A 24,538-nucleotide genomic window follows, 5' to 3' on the forward strand; every position below is an offset into this window, starting at 1 on the left:
AAACATTCAAACTAGAAAATGTGAAATGAAAATACCAAAGATCCAAATATACAAGAATGATGGTCGTACTCATTAGTTCCACCTACGCATATTCTAAATATTTTTTAATAGCGTTTAATTAATACTTTCCACACCGGAAAACTACGTCACTTCCTGTCAATATTTTGTTAGCTCCTAGCTAGCATCTATGATTTCTGCAGAGTCCGGTCTTTTTTGGCGTTTTATTTGCTGAATTACGTCGTTACAGTTTATGAAAGTGAAGACGTATCACGTCACATGCTCAGATATTTCATCAAATCCTGCCGTTTTTAAAGTAGCGCGTGTCTGAATTAAGTTATGTGTAAATGTTAGAGGTTCGAGGATTTTTTGCTGCTGCAATTTTGCAGAGGGGCAACAGAGTGCGGGGACCACCAACTTCTATTCAGAGATGTCGTGGTTTAATCAAGTCAACCAAGGGTCACATCCACAGCAGCCCGCTGAGATCCAGAGTTTTGTTCCTTCCAACAGCACCTGTAATCCCCCAAACGGACCAGGTGTCTTCTATACCCTAACAAGTGGAGCTGGTCTCTCCACTCCGAGTCCTAGCCCTTCATACGACTTTCCATCAGCTCCACGTGCTGGAGCCAGCCCTCTCCGCTTGGAGAACCTGTCCTGTGCCGCTCAGAGCTCAGATCATGTCCAAGATCCCCCAGAGCCCATCTCCTATGTGACCCTACAGGAGCAGCGCTGCGTCCTGAGCTGGTTCCAGGGCTGGAGCTCCTCCCAGAGAGAAAGGTTCCTGCAGGATCTTCTTGGCAAAGCTGTGCCGGGAAAAGTGTGCACCTTGCTAGATTCCCTCAGTACTCTTCAGGTACTTGCACCACTTAAAAATAGATGCAATTTTTTTTGGGTGTGTGTGTGTGTGATCTTTGCTGCATTAAACCCTTTCTTATGATTCTCCAACAGGTTCAGGATAAGCTGCCAAACATCTTTGAATGCCAGCTGCGCCTCTGGACCCAGTGGTTTGAGTCATGGAGAGAGGAGGAGAGGAATCACTTTCTGCACATGCTGGAGGAGCACGACCCAACTTTTGTCGCCCTCTTTTACAAAAGTGTTGCTGGCACAGCAGGAAGAGACTGAGCTGTGTTTAAAAAAAAAAACTTTTTCATATTAATTTCCCCCCTGTTAACTTACTACAGTTTGTTCAGCTAAAACAATTTTTTACTGAGATCTCTACACTTTCAGAAAACCTTCATTCTAAAGTGTACTTTTTTGATGAATAAAATAAATAAATAAAGACCTAATAATGCCTCTGGTGTGAAATAAACATGTTTTATTGCAGAGAAAACATCACAGAATGTCAAGTTTGCATGTAACACAATGACAGAGAAATGGGATTGTACATTTGATTTCATGTTTTAAAAAGAACAGCAGCTATTACAGATTAATGGTTAAATTCCTCTAGTCAATTGATTCTTATTTGAATTTTTTTTATTGATATATGTGCTTATGACTTGATCCAGTCAGTGGAGCCAGGGGAAAGCATAACTATTGGATTTGTAGAATCCTCAACACAGTAATTGAGAAACGGGTAGATTTTGTCTGTAAACGCCTGACCCGTAAAAGAGTACAAATGAGATCTGGAACCAGCGTCAAAAAAAGAAATGACCCCCTTTTCGTAATCCAATAAGACACCAATTCTGAGGGGGTGAACCTCAATCGGAATTGTGGTGATTCTTTGATCGATAGATTTGAGCTGACCCTGTTTGTTCAGGACTATTGTCCAAAAGCCATTCCTTGGCCTGAACGATAGCGATCCCTTTCTTGGAGCAGATTCACTGGCCATCCCAAGGTGGTAGCACGACTTCCCGGCCACAGACACCTCCCAATAATTTTTGCCTTTGTTGAAGCCGGTGCTTCCCAGGACAGCAAGAGCCGTGTCATATCTGCCGGGGTTGTCTTGAACTGGAGCTATTTCTGGAAGGGTGAACATCTCTGTTCTATCTGCAGACAGATCCACTCTTGGGTGTGCAGTGTTTGGATCCAAGGTCAATTTAGCTGTCAACAAAAGATGCACATTTGTTCAAACATTAGCAAAATTACAATTTTCCAAAGGTTTTCATTTCTTCTAATGAATCAAAATGTTCAAGTATAACTAAGCATTTTTTCTATGGCTTTGTAATAATAATTTACAGTTTGAATTCGTAAAGGTTTGAGTAGCTATTACTAAAATCAGGTATCAAAGATTCTTCAGATTGAAAGACATCATTAAAAATGTATTTTGTGACTCACTGGCATAGATGGTCTTTTCATCCAAATCTACAAGTCTCTTCAGAAGATCTGAGAAAGAGGAAGAAGATTTTATTTATATCGGACTACATCCTGAGTAATGCTGATCGTAACACTAAACATATCCCCAATTTGGTTTTGCTTTTGCCCATTTGCGACAAAAAAAGCAGCACAACGATTCAAAGAGCACAAAAGTCTCTTTCCAGTTCTACAGAAAACTCAGCTGCTGTGTGTTTGTGGGTATTTATCCATTTTCCACATACTGTCGTGGTCTTCCTGGAGTTTGACTTTCTGTTCGTTCTGTTCTTCAAAGTTCTGCTGGAGGCGTTTGAGGGCGCCATCTTTCTCTTCCAGCTGCTGCAGGAGGCGATCGGCATCTTCTTGGCTCTGCTGCAGTTTTTTCTGGAGATCTGTTTGATCAAATGTTTGATTTTAATGCCGAATGGCTGAATTTGCGTGAGGTCTTCGTATGTATGTGCAGAGAAAACAAGGGTGTCACCTTCGCATTTGGTGTTGACAGTACAGCACTCCTTCAGTTCTTCCATTTGCTGCTTTAAGTCTGAAAGAAGATTTAAACTAACTTAGTGTATCTGGGTTAATTATTATTAACCTAATTAATGATTGTATATTAATGTAATATTGATTTTTTAAAAATTCTATACCTAAATCAACTAAGCTTGATTATCAAAAAAGAGTTCAATTTAACAAAAGTAAAACTTGCATTGGTGAAATAAAAAATATTTAATTAAAAACAGCAAGGGAGCTTTTTAAAATACGAGATGAACTTAAAAAAAAACATATAAACCCAACCTGGATTTAAATTTAAATAGCGGATACATGTACTTAAACGTAAATACTGATTGTTAAAAAAAAGTAGAATTATAGTTGAGCGGATAAATTACTAAACAATTCTCCAAACTTTTCTAAAATGAGATTAGTTGAGTGCAAGAGTATGTGCATGAATGAAACATACTTTTGTTAGCATTTTCAAGTTTTGCATTTTCTTTTTGGTGAAATTGGACTTTTTCCTCCAGCTCTGAGAAATAAAGGAAAAACATGTCAGTGACTGGATTAAAACCATCATGGCTTTTGTTTATTCATCCTGTAGACGGCACCGTTTTTAAAACATCTTTAAGGTTTTAATGTAAGTATTAAAGAGAATCAAACCTGCAATATCTTTCTCAGCGTCTTTGGATCCTTTTTCTTTAGCTTCTTTTAGTTGGCTCCTCAGTTCAGTAATTTTCATTACTAGCGGGTACACAAACATTCAGGGTGTCATTGTGTCATAGAAGACAGAAGCTGGGATTCCTCAATGATAAGTGTTCATACTTAGTTCATAGTTCTTGGAGTCTGATTGTTTCAGAAGTTGTTCACTTTGTTGGAGCTCCTTCTGTGTAACATTGAGCCTGTTTGTAAGCTCTGAAAAGGATTTGGAAACCCGAGAAATGAATCAATAAAAACAATATTTAGGCAGGCGCATATTGACATGTATAACGTGTGTTGTTTTTTTACCTGCAAGTTTTTCAGTGTAAGTTTCTTTCAGGTCTGATATCTCATCCTCCAGTGGCTGGATTTTCTTATACAGTTCCATAATCTGATGAGCTGTAAAAACAACAGAACAGATCAGTTAAAACAAAAGTTTTGAATGATTTTTAGTAACTTATTTTGTTGTTTTAAACAACGTAGACAGACTCTTACAAAAATTGGCAATCCTCATATCATTGGAGTTTAGCAGCTGGGTTTTTTCCTCGATTTGCTTCTTGATGTTGTCCCGTTCATCTTCCAGATCTTAAAAGAGATGAACATAAGATGTGTGTGGTTGTGTCTGTGTGAGGGTGGAACTGTTGATTTCCTACTGCATCCCACCTTTAATTAGCTTGGCTTTTTCCTCCAGCTGCTGCACTTTCTCTTTCTTCAGCAATGATATTTCATCTTGTTGAGACAAGATCTGAAACACTTCAGGGAACAAAAGGAATGTTTGTATCAGGAATTCAAAAATGAAGAGTCCAAATTATTTTCCATCATACTAACCCAGTTTTGTGTTTTCACTGGTTTTATCTTCAATTCCGTTAATCAAAGTAGAGAGTTCTTTTTTGAGAACTATAGACAAAAATAAAATATTTACCTTTTTTTTAAATAAATGTTTTAAATTAATGTTGTTTTTTTTGTTTTTTTACCTTTTATCTGATTAGCATTGGTGTTATTTGCTCCTACGTTCACCAATCGTTCTATCTCCACTTGCACAGCAATGATCCTGAGGACTGAAAGATAAACACTTTGAATTTCCGTTCCATCACTAAAGAACATAAACTTCATGGATTCTGAATTCGTTGAGACATTTTGTTTTGGTTGGCCTCACGTTTTTGTGCTTCAGGACTCCTTTCTTTAAGTTCTCCAGCTTTTTGCTCCAGTTCTTTGTTCTTTTCCTCTATTATAGCCGTTAGCTCTGGAAAAAACACAGGTTTCCTCAGTTTTTCTGCCTTCGAAACAAAGACAATCAGCATCAAACTGTATTTTTTGTGCAGTTTTTAAAAAATGGAGTCATCGCTGGACATTTTTTGTCCAAGTCTAGTGTAAAAATCCGCTGAAGGAAAGGGGTTGAAAGAAAAAAACAAACAAACATCTTTTGCTCTGCATCTAGCTCTTAAATCTTCTCACCTTCCACTTTAGATTTGGACACAGAGTTCTGAAGTTGCTTTCCCAGCTGTTCCACTTCCACACTTAATGTAGAAATTTGAAGAACTGCAAGAATGAAAAGAATGGAATTGAATGTTCAGAGGTCTCTCCTGGGGTGTAGCCCATTCATCCACCTCCACTCCTCCATTTTCAGCACTCACCAAGTGAACTAACGGTGTCCGATTTGCTTTTAAGTTCCTTAAGTTTGGTATTTATGTCACTCTGCAGATCTGCAGTAACGCATGATTCAAATGTTTGTTAAAGAATACTTCCTGTGTCTAGAAAGAATTGTGCGTACTAACCGGGTCAACTTTTACCTTTAATTTTCTGTTCATATTCAGAACATTGGGTTTCTGTCTGGGTTATCTTGTTCTGCAGAGCTAAAAAGAAATATCTTGTTGATCATCAGATTTGAAATGACTCATCCCAAAAACTTGAAAGTATAATGACAAAACCTACTCATAATGAAAGCTTTATTACGATTGTTTTCCTCTTCTTGGAGCTTCAGCTGGTTCGTCAGCTCTGTAAATAAAAGTAAAGTTGCTTTAGGATTCTTTCCAGGACATCTAGTGCACAAGCAGACACACAAATACTTTAAGAAACAATATCTTTTATTTGTTTGAAATAGGAAATGTGGGAGTTTTTGTGTGGGGCAGCAGTTGCTTGGTGGGTTTGGATAGAGGAAAAGAGGATGAGTGAAACTCACTGGATATTGTTGCAGCACTTGTATTATCCTCTTTTTCCTTTTGTTTTTCAATGTCTTTGAGTTTAATTTGGAGTTCAGTGATGCTCAAAACTGAAAAAAGAAAAATATTCAACCAGGGTGGAAAAAGTACTGCAGATATAATCTTTACCTTTAATTTTACGTCAAATATGTTGTCATATCATATTTTAAAGCACACTTTTTTTTATTCATTAAAGACAAATGACTTAAAAACAGCTGAAATGTTTATACTTGGCTTGAAATTAGGAAGATACAGACAAAAGATTAACTAAATAACTATTAAAGTGTTTGCAACAGCATTAAACACAAATTAAATGGATTTTTTTTTTAAATTTGTTTTAAATGAAACTTGTTTTACAATTTTTTTATGGTTTAAATATTTTTCCAAGAAAGTTTTAGATGCAGTTTTTTACTTACTAAGTTTTCCATTTGTCTGGTTTTTCTCCATCACTTCATGGATGTAACGCTTCAGCTCGTTCTCCTTGGCTGCTAACTCATTTTGAAGTTCTGTCACAAAAGACGTTTAGAGATCCCAAAATGAACCATCAACAGTAATAACAACAGTTTGTTATTATCTGTGTGTTAACACACCTGTCAACCTTTTTTTTTTTTTCAAATTCAGTTTCAAGCTAGAAGCAACTGAAACTCTTTATGATTTGATATTTTCAACTTGGGTGGCTTTTCTTTCGTGTTATGGCACTAAAAGTTAGTTTGAATGGCTTACGAGTTTGTGTGGAATCGTGTGTTATCTCGAGATTGGACAGTTGGTTCTGTAGATACTCCACCTGACTCTGCAGTGTCAGAATTTTTAGTACTAAAAAAACAGAAAAGAACAAGCTTAATGGAATAATGGATTCTACCTGCAAGATGAATTTGATTCCCCAAAGGTCTGTCTGGTGATCTTCATGCTCACAGCTGTTTGTACTCACCCTGTAATGTGTTATCTTCACCATTACTGTCTATTTCATTCACTAAAGAATCCAGCCTTTTTTTCAAAGCTGTAGATAAAAATCACACTTGGTTAATTACAATAATTGATAATTGGGTTTAAATAATTCTGTTTACCTGCTGTTAAAAAAAGAAACAGCATCTAGCAATGAATACCTTGTAGCTCCTTATTTGTCCAATTGGTGTTCTTTTTCTCAAGATCCCAGATTTTATTCTGCAGATCAATAATTTCTAAAACTGAAAAGAAAAAGGATTTTTCAATCAGGTTAAGGGTTACTCAACGTAATACCCACCCACCAACTTGTTAAACATTTAACATTTTGTGAAAGTATGTCTAAGTATGTCTAATATGTCTATGTCTTTATAAACCAAGTAAAGATGACAGCCTTTAAACCTACCACCATGATTTTGTGAGAGATTTTATATTGAGAAAAAAAAATGCAACACTGAAACCTATTGTTGATGATAGGTACTGCAACCAACTGAAGTTAAACACTCGTTCACTAAGATCCAGCCCTACTTTGATTTATAGCACACCTGAGACTCCAAATTAGTCTAAACAAAGAACTCCCCAAAGTTCTAAAAAAATAACAAAAACATTTTTCTATTTTTTAATACAATAGTGGGTCAAATTGATTCTTGATTAAAAGACTAAGAGGACTGGACACAAAGCAGAGGCAAACACCATGACAAAAATGTGTCGAAAATATTTTTGATTAAACAAAAATAAGAAAATATATTATTCTAAGCAGAAGAACATACATTACAACAGTGCAAATAATCAACTAGTCTTACTTTTCCCTTTTGATCTGAAAGGTTTTGTTAACAGGCCATGCTGAGTAAAACTTACTATGGAATAAGCAGACTAATTATGAAAAGGAGGATTGGACAAATAAATCTATGTAAAAACCTGTATGCTAAAGCTCATTTCAGCTTCTGAAAAAAACCCTGACGTGCACAGAAAGAACGTAAACACCTCATGCAGTTAAAGCATGATAAATTCCATGCTTTTCAAAGGCTGCAAAGTGAATAACTCATTATACAGAATGATTATATTTGATCTTTGATGAAAAAAATCCATGTCGTTATGTTAAAAAGGCTAATTTAGCTTTTCACATACTCGTTTGTGGATTAGAAATCAGTCTCTGGATCTCTGCAGTCTTGAGGTTCAGCTCTTCTTGTTTCTGCTCCAACTGTCTCATCAGCTCTGTGGAGGAAGATGGAAAATGTAGCTTTAACCTCTGAAAGTAAGAGATCTTTATGAAAAAATGAACATATTACAAATGTCTCCTTTTGCAAAAAAAAAGCATATGAACTGGAAAGATTTAATTGATAAAGTTTATGTTGACATAATCAATTACAGTAAAGTTCATTTAAACACTTTGCCAACCACAGACCAAAGTGTGTTTACTGATAAAATTGAGAACTGATTAAGATTATATAAGTAGATAAAAAACATCCATTTATGGTAAAAGTTAACAGTAAAACAAGGAAAAATAGAAAACATAAAATAAAAAAGACTAAAAATCTATCTAATCCCTGACAGGTGATTATGACAGATCATGACATATTAGACTAACAGAGTTTTAACAGAACTTTTTTTGTGATTTTAGATCCGAGTTCTGCAATTTTCAATGCTTAAAGAAAATAATTTGGTCCAATTTCTTACTGACTAAAACCCAAAGAGAGCCACAAAGACCTACTTTAGTATAAAAGTTCTTTCAAAATATAATAACATCCTAGTTGCAGCAGATTCATTATAATTAAAAGGCAAGATAGCAAAGTCAAACACATTTTTTCATTGTGATCATTTTGCTATACCTTCATCCTTTTACTTCATTAAAAAAATGACAATGACGTAGATTAAAATTGTTTTTAAAAGTCTGTGCATGTAAATTATGTTATACTTTTATATAATTCAAGAACTTTATCTCTGAACAGCAACTTGACACGTATTGAAAATCTAAACATGGGTGACCACATTTATAAAACAAATTTAAAAAAATCACAATTTAATCCAAATTGGTAGCGTTTTCCTTCAAAGCCACAATGAAAGGATAAAAGAGCCACATGTGGGTCCTGAGCTTCAGTTTGCAGATCACTGCCCATGATTAATAGTTTAGGACAAAAAAAGGTGTAACTTGTCAATTCAAAATTGTTACAGAACTAAACTTTACACAAAACCTAAGACAATCAAAGCAAATTACAAGGATCATGCAAAATAAAAATAACTGAAATGATCTGAGCCCAGCATTCAATTTCCGCACAATGCTGTGAGAAAAAATAGTAACCGTAGGTGGATGGAAACAGGAGAAGCATCAGAGTTTGTAGAACATGAGAAAGACAATTTCCAGGCCTGTACTAATTTCTGACCTCTTCTGCAGTCAACAGCTGCTGCAGAGAAGATTTCACCAGTACCACAAAATGATCTGAGATCTAATTATCAGAAAGTTCAATGCTAAGCTCATAGGGGCCCTTTATCACCAGGACAACATCACTTGCACAGTGCAGTTTAGTTACCTGGTGAAAATAAAATCAAAACTCAAATCTCCTGTAAGCAGGTTGTGACTAGATTACAAAGGCAAATGAGAAAGCAATTTAAGCTCAAAGACATCTTTTGAAGATTGATGTTGGGCTTTCTCCCGTTCCAGAAACGTGTGGTGAGGTAACAAGTGGAAAATGCTTTGCCTCTGTGCTCACCTTTTCTCATCATTATCCCATCCTGCTCCCCTGGAAGAAAGCGGTCATTCAGCCCAAAAGTCGTCTTTTCAAATAATGGGGCCTTTATTGGATGCAGTTGCGGTTCGTCGTTAAGATCTTGGGGTTTGCGTCTCATTAACAGCGGGCTGGAAATGTTTTTGCCGCTTCTTGACTGAAGCCAGTAAATCTGCCTGCGAGGGACAAGAACGGGGGAGTCTGGACCAACGGAACAGAAGCCAAGAATGAGCCGGAGTCAATGAACATCTGGAAAAGTGCTTGCAAACATTTCCAGATGCAGGACGACAAGAAGGCTACAGCCTCATGCGCCACTCTCTCCAGTGGGAAAGGGGGTACTAAGACCTGAGAAGGCATTCTGGGATCTCATGCTAGCAGTGGGGGAGTTTGAAACCGGCTATCACTCCGATTAGAATTTTGAGAAAGGTCACACAGTTACAAAAACCCAACTCTAACTACATTTTATCACTATCAAAATCGTTGCCAGTGGTCTTTTACTTATGATTATGCAGCTTTTAAGATTAAAATCAAAAGACCTGTGTCGTTTTTTGAGACATATTTTCTGCAGAGCAGCAAGAGTTCATCAGAAATTTGCCTCTGAGTTGAGGCTGGGACTGAAGTAACCCTACAATGATATCCTATCATTCCTTTGTTTACAATCTCTTCCGCTATATTACAGCCCCTCAACATCCCAAGCTAACATTAGCGTGGCAAAAGAAACAAACAAAAAGCAATATTGGAGCTATCCAGCTACACAGTTTTGAGCCAGATGCCAGCTCAGACGAGGAAAATGAAGAGGATCTACTTGTCTGTAAGTGGATGCTTTAGAATTGAGGTGGAGCAGCAAGACTTTGGCCCATCCATCGCATTTGCTGGGTCACAAACCTGAGCTTTCTCAAACGGCTCCTAAACCATCACGATTTTAATTAAAAAAAAAGTACTCAGAAATGCAGGTCTAATCTTAAATCATTTTATATATGTCTTCCATTGTGAAAAAATGCTACAAGATCATGTTAAAAACACCAAAAACGTTGGAGTTGGCCTGTCATGAGAGTAAAAGTCAATGCTGAATGAACGTTTTAAACAGAAAACTCCCAAAAGACCTCAGAAGTCCAAGAGGACCTTTAATCTATGCTTTTGTTGCAATATGTTTTTTCATTCATCAAATATATTTGTATATAGAAATACTATATTGGGCCTTTTTAATTAGAAAGGGACACATTTATGTAAATGTTAAATGAAAGAGATAAAAAAAATGATCAAGGTAAATATTCCTCACACCCTCACTGAACCACTGTGATGCTTTTCAGAAATACACTTGACCTTCGTTGCTTCTGGAAGGACTGGTCATCAAAGAAGGTTTTGGTGGTGTTCATTGGAGTGTTTATCATCCGTTATGAGTAGTGTTACTCACGTTGACTGGTTTCTGATCCACTTTTTGACTTTGAGATCTGCTCCCTCAAAGCCTTTATCTCTGCATGCAGGTTGATCACGTTCAGAACTAACAGAAGAAACAAACGTTACTGTAAAATTCATATTGGAAGAAACATAAATGTAGTCTCGTAAAAAAATACAGCTCTCGAGCCGGACTCACTGAGAGCGGCTTTGGAATCCTCCGTTCTGTTGAGTTTCATGATCTTCTGCGCAAGCTCTGTCTTCAACTCTGTTGCAAAACAGAATCATCTTGAAATCATATAAGAAAAAAAAACAAGGTATCAGTAAACTCGGGTTAAACTCGTGTGGCTCACTATCATGTTTTTCTTGAAGTCCTGAACACTCCTCTTGCGTTCTCTCTAGTTTTTCCTTCAGATCTATGTGATAAAAAAGTGGACACCGGATTATAAAAACCTTTTTTTGCAGAAATTGTGCTAAGAAAAACAAAAACATGTGAGGACTCACCCTTTATTTCAGTCTTAGCTTCAGCATAGTCTCTTTTATAGGTTTGAAGCAACGTTAAAATATCTGATTTAAAACACAAAATATGCAGAATCACCACTAAATTCCAAAATAGACTGATTTTTGATTCTGTTGGAAACAAAGGTGAACTCACCCTGAGTTTCACCTGTCGGTGCCACAATTCGCTGTTGTCTCAGCTCTTCCATGACGCTAATGATCTTGAAGACTGGCCAACATGAGGAAAAACATTTGTTGTTGAGTTTTTTTGGACGTTAAATGTTGTCTAAGTCGAAGGTAAGGGCAAAAATGGCTTCCTGTACTCACTCAGCTGGGATGTAGCATAGTCTGTCTGCTCCAGCTTTTTCTGCAGCGCTTCCTCCCGTGACTTCTCTGCCTCCATCTCATCTATTTTAGCTAAAATATAAATCCAAAATATCAGCACTTGTTTACCTTTGCAGGACAAACAGCAGCAAACTGTTTTGTTGTGTTTTTCCACCTTTGAGTTGGGCTTCCAGGCTCTCTTTATCCTTTTGCAACTTGGCCAGTTGACTCAACTCATTCTGCAGCCGGAGAATTTCTTTGGCTGAAGAAAAGAGCGTATCAGGTTAAGGATGATGTAAATGCACAGCGACAACAACAAATAAAGTGTTGACACTTACTCAGTTCTTGGTTATCTACATCATTAGCCAGTTGGGAAATCTTCTTTGTCAGCAACTCACCCTTTTGTCTCCATTGCAAAAGAAAAGCTAATAGCACAAGCAGGAATTGCACCAACAGTTCAGGGCTTGAATTTCATCTCATAAATGGGTCAGACATTCCAGCACTCACCTGCATTCCTGTTCTTGGATTCTTCTGTAAGGACCCGGATCGTTTTCTGGATCTGTGTGATCTTACTGTGCACTGAGAGCATTTCTAGCACTGCATGAACAAAGAAAACAGTTTAAGAAAGGTCTCACATTGAACTGACTTAAAAAAAAAAGGTTTTGAGGCTTTGAAATTGTTTCCCTGACCAGCTGAGATGGTCTCCTCTTTGCTTTGCAACTCCCTGATCTTCCCGTTGAGCTGTTCTTGTAGAACTGATCAATTATACAAGAGTTCAAATAAGTATTGTGTCATCCATCAGACAGTTACATTTCTACTCATGGCACGCTAATGACAAAAGATTTTAACGTTATTATTTATATTTTACTTTTTAACTGTTCATTTACAAAAAAAAAAATCTTGTTTAGTTTAATCTGTCAAAGTGACCAAAATTTACCCAGAATCCTCGAGTCTGACTGATCAACAGCTTCCCCCTTTGACTCAGTCTGGTGTAAATCCCAGATCTGGCTTTGCAGTGAGATTATCTGTAGAACTGGACGGAAAAAGGATGAACATCTATTGTTGTTTGGCTGCCCCTAAACCTCCTAAATTAAAAAAAAGAGAAAATCACTTACTAAGTGCAGCATTAGGGTGGCTGTTTTCAAATGGCTCTCTCTTTGAGTTCAGCTCTGTAGCCTTTTCTTGAACCTCTCGCTGCAGGGCTGTTTGCAAATGACAAACTGCTTAAGCTTCCTTTCTAATTATATATATATATATATATATATATATATATATATAAGTCTGACTAAGCAGAGATTTAAAAAAAAATTGGTTAGAGTTAAAAGGATCTTTGCTTACAAGATGCAGTACGTATACATCAAATCTGCAAAGCAATTTTTCTTAAGAGCAACTTTTCCACCAGAATTTTTTTTTGCGTTCGTTTTAAATGTAAAAGTTGATCATTTTGTTAATCAGTCACAACTTGGTTTAATTTAAACCACCATCAGAAAATAATTATTCATTTATACAACATATATGTTTAAATGTGTGTCAATCTTAAACATGACATTCAGAGAAATACATAAGAAAAGACTCACCCTTTATCTCACTGGTAGCAGTTGCATTTTTAGATGCAAGTTGAAGTTTCTTCTGCAAAACTTGTACCTCCCTTGTGACACCCAGGATCTTCAGTACTAGAAATGGCATTTACAAACCAATAAAGTTGTTTAGGAGGATAGAATACCTCGAATAAAGTACAACAAATGATTTTAAGCCCTTTTGCTCACTTTGAAATGTTTCACTGTCGATAACATCCAACAGCTGGTTCATTTTAGTCTGCAGTTGGGCTTGGTAGGCTGTGAAAAACATGGGGAAATCAGTTTTGCTCCTGCTCTGAAGTGCCATGTGTTCCACTTGTGCGGCAAGAGGTCACAATCTCACAGCCAGCGATGGCCGACGCCGTCGAGCTGCATGTGGACAGTCGCATTTGCAGCTTCCTGACCTCTCTCCTCAGCCCCAAGGTCTCTTCATCTGAGATAGAAGCATCATATCAGTTAAAGCAAAAAAATAAATCGATAAATAAACGAAACACTGAACTCGCCAGGAGTTCATGCTTACCAAGCTCATTATAACGGCGAGTTGTTTGCGCAAGCTCCAACTTCATGGATGCCAGCGCTTCTTTCATACCTGACAAAGAAAGAATGGAACAAGGACAAAAACAAAATCATTTTTGGGCCGTTTTAGTATTTTCTTTAACCTTATTTCAGTTTAAACATCTGTTTTCGTTTGTACTGCGCTTACTTTTCCAAAAGCAAAGGTGCTAAAAGCTACTGTCTGCAGCTTCAGCTGTTTGGAAACGAATTTTTGGTACTTAAATGGGCAACAGTATAAATAAAGAAATTAAATAAACACTTACCTGTACATAACTGAATTTTTATTTTCTGTAAATGAGTATAAACAAGAAATGAAGACAAAATATTATAAGATTTTACAAATTAAAAGCTTGTTGGCAAAATGGTGGAGTTCACATACCGTCACGTTGATGCGACTCGGATCCGTCATATCTCCTAAGTCAAACTGAGACAAATTTATTTTAAAAAATAAATGCATGGGGCAGTTTTTACTCTGCCATCTAATCATTTTTAAGTCAAGTTTATTGGGGAACTCACTGGGATCTTTGAAAGGGCTTCATCCACCTCAGGGTTTCCCGTACTCTCAAATATATCTCGCACATTTGAGACTAATGATAGCAAATAAATACAAAGACATGGGGTTACTGTTGTTTAGATTTGAATTTAGGTAGATCAAAAGAAAAGCTCCTTACCATGTCGGAGGTCAGATGTCTTACAGACGGCGGTGAGAATGAGGAGAACCCAAATGAAGGAAGACGTTCCAACCATGGCTCTGCTTAAACATGAACTTGTCACTCAGCTTCTCTTTTTTTATAAGTCACTCAGTGATCAATGGCTAAGAGTCCCACCCCTTACCAGTAAACGGAGGAGTTGAATTTACAGCAAATGGAAAAGAAATACCAAGTCTGTATACTCAGCATTTGTGTTACTGTATTAGTGAATAAAACAAGTTTATCCAGAGCAAACACTGAGGCAACATCAGATTCTGTCACGGTTCAAAGTGCTACTAGGAAAAAAATTAAAAAGGAGACCAAAGAAAGAACAACTTACAAACTTATTACTGTGCTATCAACTGTTTTTAGTTTGGTGTGTTAAAAAAAACGTTTGTGCCCAAAATAATAAAGCAACAAAGAGAAACATAGGTATCATTACCTATTAAATGCTGCAAGCAAATAAAATCATAGAAAAACACCAAAGAAAAAAAGATTTTTCACTTCAACATATTAAATCTACCAAGTCATACAGACAATCTTATTCTAAATAGAAAGTAATTTGTAAACAGAAAGCTTTAATTTTAGATAAGAATAACTAGAGTTGAGACATGAAATTATGCTATTTAAGCTGAACCCAAAGAAACACACACAGCTCTATGTCAAACGTCTGAATAGACAGGACTTCTTTCAAAAATATGTTTTAATTAATTAACAACAATTTAATTACATTGATAAGCTATACAATTATTTAATGCTGAGTTAAAATAACACATCAAATGCAATCAGTATAAAGCTCTTAACCCCTTAAACTCCCAATCATTGAGCACATTTTAAATACACTATATTTGACATAGCCTACATTTTTTAAGTAATGTTCGTATTACACACAGCAATGAGTAATAGTAAAAAAAAGAGTAATAGTAAAAATAAAAAAAAGGATTAATATTTGAGTGGGATTTTTAAAGGGTTGCTGTTATATTCTGCTTTGTCTTTAGACCTATTTTACAGAGTAAATTAAAAAAATGCTTTGACCTTAGACCTGCTGACTTCCGAACAGTGCAAGTGTACCTTACCTCTGCTCCACAGAGTAAGGTTAACTGAGTACAAGTTTAGAGGGAATGTAAATAGAAGTCTGGCAAGTAATGAAATTATATGTCATATTTGGAAATGGCCACGGGCAACAGATATTCTATAATATTCAGTACTGCCTGAATATTACTGTTTTTTTAAATCAACTTTTTCTCCCTCTTTAATCTTTAAGCAGACGGAAGAATTATCCTAAAAAGGAAATTTATGTATAAAAAAATTGTTTTTTCACATTAAAATCTGAAAATTGACTAATTTTTTCAGGATTTTACAAATAGAATAATGTGATGTTTTGATGTCATTAACCTCACATGTTCACTTTTGGTCAGTTTTTGAATATATGGTGAACCTAATGTACTTGTTTTGATCAATCTGGGAGATAACGTTCTAGATTAGGTCAGCAAGCCCCCATACTTCCCATAATTCACCATACCAACAGACTCTTTCAGTCTGTTTCTTCATTTTCCTGCTCGGTTTACGATCCCATCGACAGCTTCTGCCAGTATAAACAAAGTTGCTCGTAAATAATTGATCAGACATGTCAGGGTTAATTTTAATGGATTTATAGTACCAGAACTGTGTCTACACTAAGATAAACGGCTGTATTTGCGGTGAAGATAAGAAAGCACTAAACTCCACAGTCCAGAAACCAGAAAAGAATAAGATATATTTTTGGGAACAGGTTAAACATTGCTATGTATGAACCTGACAAGTTGATGTATTTATAATTATTAATATTATACAAACCGTTACTTTCTACGGAAGAGGATTAGGGCCACGGTGAAAGAAAAAAAAGGGCATGTGTCATAAAGTAGAATTGATTGTGAACTTTTTATTGCTGGTTTGTAAATACATAACAGCGCCATCTGCTGGCATTGTACAAAAATTCAGCACATCTCAATAATACACTTAACACAAGATTATTCTTTACAAATAGATGGAAACAGGAAAATAAGAAAAAAAGAGAATTTAAAGACCAACTTACATAAAAATAAAAATAAATATATGTTTAAATAGCGCTACTTCTAAACATTTACAGATGTTTGTCCTGGCTTTTTTTGTAATCTAAAGCCAGAGACTGGTTAGTCATGATTTCCTTATGTATTACTCAGTTTCTGACTACATTTAGTTATTATACCAACTTAGAATCGTTTTAACAATGGCAGAACTAAATTGTAAATATTAAAGTATGTCGAAAATAATACAATAAAAAGTAGCTTAACAGCTTTTAGAAGCATTCTGGTGCGTTTGACATAATTTATTATCCTAATTTTAACAATCCTGTTTAAAACAAAGCATAAAACTAGCGACAAGGACAATAAACTCTTATTTTTAGCCAGGAGTCTCACACTAACTTCATTTGCCACATGATCTCGCGAGATTACACGTGTTGTTTCGTGAAGAACGCGTAAGAGAGCACGGCTGGTGCAAACGGGATTTCTGCGAGATAACATCAAGCAACCAGCGAGGATCCGCCGTTGTAGGACTGCTCCAGCGGGTTGTACTGAATAAAGAGGAACTCTCTCTGAATTACGAGGTATGTTGCGCTTAAACACCTAAATAAATCGACGCTAAATATAGAACAATTAGGACAATACATTGTCCTAATAAACGTAGATGTAACAGTTCTTAACGTTTTTGTTGCTGATGAACACGTTCATGCGAAGTTTTGTTAAGGACTTTGTTGCGACTTTTGAAAACATGGCAATCATGGGGGAAAGGGGCACATTTATAGGTAATTAAAGATATATGTATTTATATGTTAAGAATAGAACATAAAATAACAGAAACAGCATCAAAAGGCACAGTAGTAACTGTATGTACATTTCCTCAGCACTGGATATTTTTTTAAATTTGCATTAAGTTTGCATGATCTGTTTTCAAGTTATTCATTAAAATTATGAAACATGTTGACTAACAGTGAATAGAGCTGTTGTGTAAGAATACCACAAATTAGTGGGAACTCTAGTCAGTGCTGCAATAAAGTTATGCAACTATGATAAGAGCTTTTGTTTTTTTTTTGCCCTGACAGAACTTTGAGGTTTTTTTTTTTTTTTTTTTTCACGGCACATGATTTCAATTCTTTTCCCAGAAGAGATGGCCTTGTCTGGATGGGTGTGCGTTGTGACGGGTGCCTCCAGAGGCATTGGCAGGGGCGTAGCTCTCCAGCTTTCGGAGGCAGGAGCAACTGTCTACATCACAGGGCGGCAGGAGAAGACCCTGAAGCAAACTGCTGCTGAGGTGAAACTGCAGTGTTGCAATAAAATGCTCATTTCCTGGAAGAAGGGCAATTCGGCAGATAGTCTAACATACAGGCGCAAAGAAATAATCTGCTATTTTCTTTGTGGTTTGCAACAGAAAGAGAGGAATAAAATCTGTTTTATGGGAGTTTTTTTTTTTTTTTAAGTGATTCGGTGCCTTAAAAAACAAAAGCGGACAAACATAAACTAAAGGGAACACATTAAATGCTTTATGCTTAAAAACTTAAAGACTTATTACTGTTTTTTATTTTCTTTTTTGGTTTATTTTCCATTTAAAAAACAAACAAAAAAGAAGCAGCGATTTATCGAAGGTACTAGATTTGTGCAAAAAATAAGAGTTATACAAACATAGACCCTAAGATTACGAAGCAAAAGATTAAGAATAGAAGGTTATCTGGAAAAAGCAGTAGTGATTACCAACGTTCTTATTAAACTTGCATCAACCTCTAATGTTTAAAATTAATTTTGACAGCCCGAATCTCAAGTTGATGTTGAAAGAAAAACCTTTCCGATTGTAATCCTGATGGGCAGGTTTGTAGAAGTTATAAGCCATTAAAGTTCCTGCCATATTTTCAAGTGTTCCTCCTTTTTTTTTTTTTAAATCTTGCCCTGTTATTAATTCTGATTAACTTTTTTAAATATATATATTTTCATTGCAACAAGCTGAAAGGTTTTTTCTTTTGGTAATTAAATCTATAAACACAAAGGGGACATTAAATAACTTTAAAGAGAATTTGGCGTGATCAGCTTCATTTAGTGAAAACTTTTGTCTTTGACAATAGCTATTGTGTGGGAGACGTCTGTCTGGCTCTTATTGTTTAAGGTGTTTTTACTCCCTCCAGGTGAGTGAAAGAGGTGGGAAGTGCGTGCCAGTCATCTGTGATTCTACAAAAGATAAAGACATCGAAGAGCTTTTTGAACGGATTAAACGGGATCAGGACGGCAGACTAGACCTGCTGGTTAACAATGCCTATGCTGGAGTTCAGGTTGGAATCTTTTTAACATATCATGAAACTTCCCACTTTATCCCTTTGGGGTGAAACCTCCTGCGTTGCTGACCTCAGTTTGTGTCATTCCAGAATATTTTTGACAACATGGAGAAGAAGTTTTGGGAAACAGATCCTAGTGTTTGGGACTCCATCAACAATGCAGGTCTCAGGTAGTTAGAACTTTCAAGTTGACTTTTTCCTTCTATTTTAGTTGCTTTTAAATGTTAGATAACATTTTTAACTTAATTTTTTCCATCTGACAGGGGTCACTATATATTCTCTGTTTATGGCGCCCGGCTGATGGTGGCTCAAGGCCGCGGTCTGATAGTGACCGTTTCATCCATGGGGGGGCTGAAGTACCTCTTCAATGTAGCGTACGGTGTTGGAAAGGCAGCGGTAGGAGAAAGAAGGCTCATTGTTTCGCTTTTGCCCCATAGAAGAGTGGCTGCAATCCTGCCTTGTTTGCTTCTTATCTCGTCACTCGTTTGTTTGTGTTTCCAGTGTGACAGGTTGGCAGCCGACATGGCAGTTGAGCTAAAAAGCAGAGGAGTGGTTTCTGTCAGCTTGTGGCCGGGGCCAGTGCAGACAGAGCTGGTCACTCAATTTATGGAGGAGGGTGATCCATCTGTGGGTCAGGGTAGACAGGTAAACTACTGATCTTTTGGGGAAAGTCTGTCTTTGTGGTTAGTTTGTGAAATTAAACAATGTTTTTTTAACCAAATACAGATGTCAAACATTTTTGCCAATGGAGAAACAACAGAAATGAGTGGCAAATGTATTGTCAATTTGGCAAAAGGTAAGTCTTAATGTTTGTAATTACGGTCTACAGAGTTGCCTTACAGGTCTAACTGAAATGCACGACTCCAGGAAGTACAACTGGAAATGTAGAGACTCCAGTTGTCCGATAATAGTGTAATCCACTAGGATGTAGAATAGAAATAAATAGAACAGACAGCAGCAGATGGTTGTTCTCCTGAATCCTCAGTAAACAGGACTGCAGCAAAAAAAATTGTCTGTTGAGCATTTATTTATGCTTTAACTGTAACATAGTAAAAAACAAGTTGGCTTTCTTCTTCTATGAGCCAAAACTACGGTGGCCCTGGAGTGCAAATCACAACGACGCAAAAACATATTAAAGATCACAACATAACATTTTAGAAATCATCACAAAAAGCAACAAAAAAAAACATTTCAGAAAACTAAGTAATTTCCATAAATCACAATAAATTGTAAAAAGAAGTGAAACAAAATCAGAAACGGTAAAAGGTAGGTACTATGGGACATTACCGATTGGATGACAGTAGAAAGAAGAGGAAAAGCAGAAGGATGTTCTGACTGACCTGTGGTAAAATATTATTGAGCAATCACCAAACTTTTGCAGTGGTCAGATAATAAAAGACTTATCTTGTGTTGGAAGATATTGATGCCAAATCACTTCCTGTTAAAAAGATGAACAAAGGTCATCACCCATTCAGTCATGTTCTAGAATATCCACCTTTTCTGTTTTTTTTATTGTTTCCTTTTTGTAACATTTCATTTTAATTTCTGGAAATTATTTTTGTTTTCTGAAATATCTTTTTCATTTAGTTAAATTTTTGTGTTTTTCATTTTGATTTCTGTTTTTTTGTTTCAATTTCTAAAATTTAAGGTTTTTTAATGATTCCTTTTTGTCGTGATCTCAAATAGGTTTTTGGATTGAGTTGATGTAATTTGCACTTTAGAGCCAATAAACATTCTTGAATCATTTGAAAAGAGTTATGATAAAAAGCTGCAAACAAATATATTTGTTTGATGTATTTTTAATTATTATTCTTTTAAGCTTGCCTTGGTTCTAAATTAGTGATTTAAAAAGAAAATTTTTTTTCTTTTAATTATAAAAATATACTATTTCTTTTGAAAAGGAATGAAATGGAATAAAAACAGAATGGTACTGTCTCAACCAATCAAAATGATCTGAACTGCCATACTTTTCCTAAATAAATAATTATCATATTGACAATGTGAGAACTTCAAATGGTAAGAAGCAGGCTTGCAACATAGTCTGTCAATCAGTTAAAGGAAACTGCCTAAAGACCATTTGACTTATTTTGCAGAAGAATGATCGGGGTTGTAAGTAATTTTATGCTTTCTTTTGTAAACATTTGTAAATTTTCACACAAAAAACTCAAAAATTAGGCTAAACTGTTGGTTAAATCTTAAGTTAGCTGATTTTTGCCAACATAAACATTCTACTGAAAATAAGGTTAAAGGACGCAATAAAATTCTTACATTATTAGCAATATCCTCTTTTTTTATTTTCTTTTTTGTGGGTCTTTTATAACATATTTACTGGTGTTTTAGATGTTTACTGGTTACTGTTATTCCATGACAAAAAAAAGATATCTGCAAGCTCGTTATTTAATGGTGAAAATCAAATCATCTTTATTTAAATGGCGCTTTAACAAGACCACAGTCAAACTGGGTGCCATACACTAAAAAAGTCAAAACATAAATAATAACAAGTAAAAGGTTAATACACTTAAAAAGTAAAATATGAAAAAAAGGACTGTAAACACTGAAAAAGGCAGAGCAGAGTCTGTGTCATGAACCTAGCTAGATCACTGTGAACTCATAAGATGATATAAAAACTAGAACACACACAAACTAAAATTAAAAGGCAGATGAATAAATGCAGGGCTGAACTGATATTCTTTGAGCTGTCGCAAAATATTTAGTTTCTTTTTACTACATTTTTTTAATCTATTCAAAGCTAACTCACTTTTTAAATATTCAAGCAGATTCTTAAGTCCTCTTTCAGTTCACAAATCACAGACAAAAGGTCCAGGTCTGCACCAGTTGCCATGTATGAATACTTCAAAATGTTGAAAAGAACACAAACATTCGGGAGCATCTGACCAATTATGAAGCATCTCAAATATTTGTAGATTTTGCCAGAAAAAAGACAAACTTACTTTGAATTTATGCCAGCAAGAATCCAAGACGGTGAGAATTTGGGTTCAATGTATCAAATGGGCATGTGTCTGTTTTCTCCCTAAATTTGATGATTAGATAATTAGATGTTTAGTTGGTAAACTTGGCAAACAAATAAAAAATAAAAAAGTAGTTTTATATGTACCTTCATTCCCCTTGTAGTTTCAATGCTGCATTCAACAACTAATGGAAACCCAGACATTCTAACGTCAGCCTAAGAAAAACTGTAATAAAAATCAGGAAGACACTAACAGGTAATCAGATTACATAGAATCTGATTACTAAGAACATATTTATATTTGATCTGCGAATGAAGCATTTAAAGTTTTTAGGAGCATTGTTGGCTTTTGTCTTTTTTTTTCCATTTGGTCACGTTTAGACAACATAAGGGTTTCAGGGTCGCTTCTTTGTCCAATGTTTATTTTCTTCTTTGGACACCACTGAAATGCTTTTAAAGACCCACTCCAGTCATCTTTTGATCTATTAGAACCGCTGTCACTTTTTAGGACCCCAGTTCATTAGAAATTGACTGTTAAGTTGTGGGCGGGACCCTTTGGTGCAGAGCAAAAAAAGCCAATTTTCATTTCTACGTCACAACTACAAGCTTTTTCAAACAGCATTTTTTCATCTGCTCCTGATTCACAATGATTTGAGTAAAAAAATACTTAGAAATTGAAATTTAAGCTTCACTTTCTTCATATATATCATTATCTTGAGAAAAATGTTTCAACAAAACAACATTTTCATCTAAGTGGGTCTTTAATGATTCATGTAAACCACTTTAAATTGCCTTGCTTTGCCACAAGCTATGTAAAAAAATTTAGGGTGGTCTAAAAGTTCAAACAAAAATGATTGACATGTGCACAGGTGTTTGTTTCAAATGTATTCTAGAAATATACATTAACATTTTTAAAAATAAGTATAGTACTTGAAAGACCTTTTCGTAGACTGTAAATATATTGCTTTTTATTTCTATTTTTTCCTTCTAAGATAAAGATATAATGTCGCTGACTGGAAAGGTGCTCATGACATGTGACCTAGCCCGGCGTTATGGGATAAAAGATATTGACGGTAAGCCTGATTTTAATTTCTTCCTGACAGTTTCTTTTTAAAGGATTGAGAGCTCAATGGGATATCTTGACACGTTGTACATTTGGTTGTTTCTAGGGCGGAGTGTAACGGATTTCACGTCCCTAAAATTCCTCCTGACCCAGGTTCCGTACCTCTCCTGGTTGTCGGCGATTGTTCCTTCATTCATCCGCCTGCCGCGCTTCGTCCTCACTTTGGCTAGCAGCCACTTCTAACAACTTTCCACATCAAAACATACACCAGTATAGCAAATGAAAGTTGTAATTCCTACAATTTATCTTCCCAGCCAAATTAAATTTATTTAGAAAAAAAATGTATTAACTCCACGGTGTTTAAACCATTTATTATCATCACCAAATTAATATTATTATTGTAAGTATACACATTTATTGTACTTTGAATGGTGTTTTAAATGAGATTACGTTTTTTTTTTTTTTTGCACATTAATGAAACCATGTTGATCGGTAAAAGTTTAGCTCTTAATATGAGTTAAGCACTTAAGAATCCTCACAATGTGACTATCTATTCATCTATCCATCTTACCAAAAGCATGGTTGCGAGGACAGCAGCCCAAGCAAAGATGTCCAGACCTTCCTCTCCAAAGATGGACAGTTCCAGCTACGTCAGAGATTCAACTTTCGGCCAAATTTTCCTCTCCGGCTGAGTTGTGGGATCCCCAGAACTCAGACAGTGAGGGACCGCTACCCCAGAGGCACTGTCCCTGACCGCCATGTAATGTTGTAAAGGCGTGTCACGGCGGACCTCTTCCAACTTGGGTGCCTTCCCACCGAGGAGCGTTTTGACCACCTTTGTGACTTTGGCTTGGATGATGGACTTACCCACCTCTGTGTCCTCAACTTCTGCTTCGTCAGTGGAAGGCCTGTTGGTAGGATTAAGGGGTGTGCCTTCTACCTCTCCCCAATCTCCTCAGTCAAGGTCAACAACTCAGCACCAGCACTCTTGGTGGTGTTAGCAGAGAACTGCAGAATTTCTCCCAAACTCCTCCCAGCTCCAATTTCCCACCTCTGCCACTGCCCGCACTCCATGCTGCTTCCACTCCTGATACATATCAGCTGCTTCAGGAGTCCTACAAGCCAGTCAGACCTGATTGGACTCCCTCTTTAGCTTGCGTCATCCCTTACTTTCAAAAACTACCACCATGTTTGTGAATTGCTGCCCCTATACACAGCTGCGATGACATTGGACCGCTCAGGCTCAGTGTCTTGGTGTGGTTAAAGCGCTCCAGGATGTGGGAGATGAAGATGGTCCCAACAGACTCTCACAGTACGTTTGAGCCAGCAGAATTAGCCTCATGTATTTTGTGACGTTTTACACAGCTAAAAAACCCTTTTATAAATCGTTCAATGTTTTTGGACATCTTAAAATGGGTTCCTTTCATGTCTATGGATGTGCAACAGAGCTATAAAAGTTTTTCAGAAAATATAATTTAACAATGAAACCAACAATTTTGTTGGTTAAGTATTTTGTAGCACTAGCAGTACAAGCCAATAGAATAAAAATATTTTGTACTAGTTCATGTCATCGATCAAACAAACCTATTATTTGATCAATGGTTTGAAGCTAAAGGTAGAAATAAGCCTGTTTTTCGTTTTGAAATAAACCCAGAGATTTTGTAAGAAGTGTAAAGATTGCACCATTTTGTATTTTATAATAATGTAAGAAGGACATGAGTCGGTCTTTTTAAAAATACATTCCATTAATATTATTTTGTCATTCTCGTATTTAGTCATAACATCAGAGGCTTAGCTGA

General features: G+C 36.1%; 3 protein-coding genes across 5 annotated transcripts; 2 read left to right on the plus strand and 1 right to left on the minus strand.

The window, feature by feature from the left end:
* The first annotated feature begins 85 nt into the window (after positions 1 to 85).
* Positions 86 to 1,288, plus strand: c17h14orf119 (chromosome 17 C14orf119 homolog). The gene is made up of 2 exons (XM_004079040.4): positions 86 to 850; positions 946 to 1,288. The coding sequence occupies exons 1-2, from the start codon at positions 428 to 430 to the stop codon at positions 1,117 to 1,119; spliced, it is 597 nt and encodes a 198-aa protein (XP_004079088.1). The 5' UTR covers positions 86 to 427; the 3' UTR covers positions 1,120 to 1,288.
* A 7-nt stretch (positions 1,289 to 1,295) lies between these two features.
* LOC101162957 (putative leucine-rich repeat-containing protein DDB_G0290503) lies at positions 1,296 to 14,532 on the minus strand. 2 transcript variants are annotated; one of them, XM_023965323.1, is made up of 45 exons: positions 14,515 to 14,532; positions 14,352 to 14,431; positions 14,197 to 14,267; positions 14,060 to 14,104; positions 13,944 to 13,968; positions 13,646 to 13,714; positions 13,469 to 13,558; positions 13,315 to 13,383; positions 13,126 to 13,221; positions 12,664 to 12,750; positions 12,486 to 12,581; positions 12,238 to 12,303; positions 12,056 to 12,145; positions 11,887 to 11,973; positions 11,724 to 11,810; positions 11,552 to 11,641; positions 11,382 to 11,453; positions 11,231 to 11,293; positions 11,080 to 11,142; positions 10,926 to 10,994; positions 10,746 to 10,832; positions 9,317 to 9,532; positions 7,737 to 7,823; positions 6,773 to 6,853; positions 6,598 to 6,666; positions 6,393 to 6,482; positions 6,086 to 6,175; positions 5,651 to 5,740; positions 5,404 to 5,466; positions 5,262 to 5,324; positions 5,106 to 5,174; positions 4,927 to 5,010; positions 4,628 to 4,714; positions 4,446 to 4,529; positions 4,300 to 4,368; positions 4,135 to 4,224; positions 3,967 to 4,056; positions 3,781 to 3,870; positions 3,598 to 3,687; positions 3,436 to 3,516; positions 3,242 to 3,304; positions 2,768 to 2,827; positions 2,532 to 2,678; positions 2,272 to 2,319; positions 1,296 to 2,037 (listed from the first exon to the last, which is right to left on the minus strand). In XM_023965323.1, the coding sequence occupies exons 2-45, from the start codon at positions 14,425 to 14,427 to the stop codon at positions 1,487 to 1,489; spliced, it is 4,050 nt and encodes a 1,349-aa protein (XP_023821091.1). In that variant the 5' UTR covers positions 14,428 to 14,431; positions 14,515 to 14,532; the 3' UTR covers positions 1,296 to 1,486. The 2 variants fall into 2 exon arrangements, with proteins under 2 accessions (XP_023821091.1, XP_023821092.1); XM_023965324.1 differs by lacking the exons at positions 9,317 to 9,532; positions 14,515 to 14,532 and having other exon boundaries at positions 14,352 to 14,471.
* Positions 14,533 to 16,852: 2,320 nt separating this feature from the next.
* dhrs1 (dehydrogenase/reductase 1) lies at positions 16,853 to 24,493 on the plus strand. 2 transcript variants are annotated; one of them, XM_023964770.1, is made up of 9 exons: positions 16,853 to 16,995; positions 17,551 to 17,699; positions 18,562 to 18,705; positions 18,799 to 18,878; positions 18,972 to 19,104; positions 19,210 to 19,353; positions 19,435 to 19,504; positions 22,669 to 22,749; positions 22,846 to 24,493. In XM_023964770.1, exons 2-9 carry the CDS (start codon positions 17,556 to 17,558, stop codon positions 22,980 to 22,982), a joined length of 933 nt encoding a protein of 310 aa, XP_023820538.1. In that variant the 5' UTR covers positions 16,853 to 16,995; positions 17,551 to 17,555; the 3' UTR covers positions 22,983 to 24,493. The 2 variants fall into 2 exon arrangements, with proteins under 2 accessions (XP_023820538.1, XP_023820539.1); XM_023964771.1 differs by having other exon boundaries at positions 16,857 to 16,995; positions 17,554 to 17,699.
* Positions 24,494 to 24,538: the final 45 nt, after the last annotated feature.

The sequence above is a fragment of the Oryzias latipes genome, chromosome 17 (genome assembly GCF_002234675.1).
Source record: "Oryzias latipes chromosome 17, ASM223467v1".
Classification (NCBI taxonomy): domain Eukaryota; kingdom Metazoa; phylum Chordata; class Actinopteri; order Beloniformes; family Adrianichthyidae; genus Oryzias; species Oryzias latipes.

Excerpts from the sequence above, each read along its gene's own strand:
- dhrs1 (XM_023964770.1), top strand. The coding sequence starts at position 17,556 with ATGGCCTTGTCTGGATGGGTGTGCGTTGTGACGGGTGCCTCCAGAGGC. Across the intron at positions 19,354-19,434 it reads CTGTGGGTCAGGGTAGACAG|ATGTCAAACATTTTTGCCAA; the intron begins GTAAACTACTGA and ends AACCAAATACAG. Across the intron at positions 19,505-22,668 it reads TATTGTCAATTTGGCAAAAG|ATAAAGATATAATGTCGCTG; the intron begins GTAAGTCTTAAT and ends TTTCCTTCTAAG.
- LOC101162957 (XM_023965323.1), bottom strand. The coding sequence starts at position 14,427 with ATGGTTGGAACGTCTTCCTTCATTTGGGTTCTCCTCATTCTCACCGCC. Across the intron at positions 12,304-12,485 it reads GTCAGACTCGAGGATTCTGG|TTCTACAAGAACAGCTCAAC; the intron begins GTAAATTTTGGT and ends ATAATTGATCAG. Across the intron at positions 2,828-3,241 it reads ACTTGAAAATGCTAACAAAA|ACTTAAAGCAGCAAATGGAA; the intron begins GTATGTTTCATT and ends ATCTTCTTTCAG.
- c17h14orf119 (XM_004079040.4), top strand. The coding sequence starts at position 428 with ATGTCGTGGTTTAATCAAGTCAACCAAGGGTCACATCCACAGCAGCCC. Across the intron at positions 851-945 it reads ATTCCCTCAGTACTCTTCAG|GTTCAGGATAAGCTGCCAAA; the intron begins GTACTTGCACCA and ends ATTCTCCAACAG.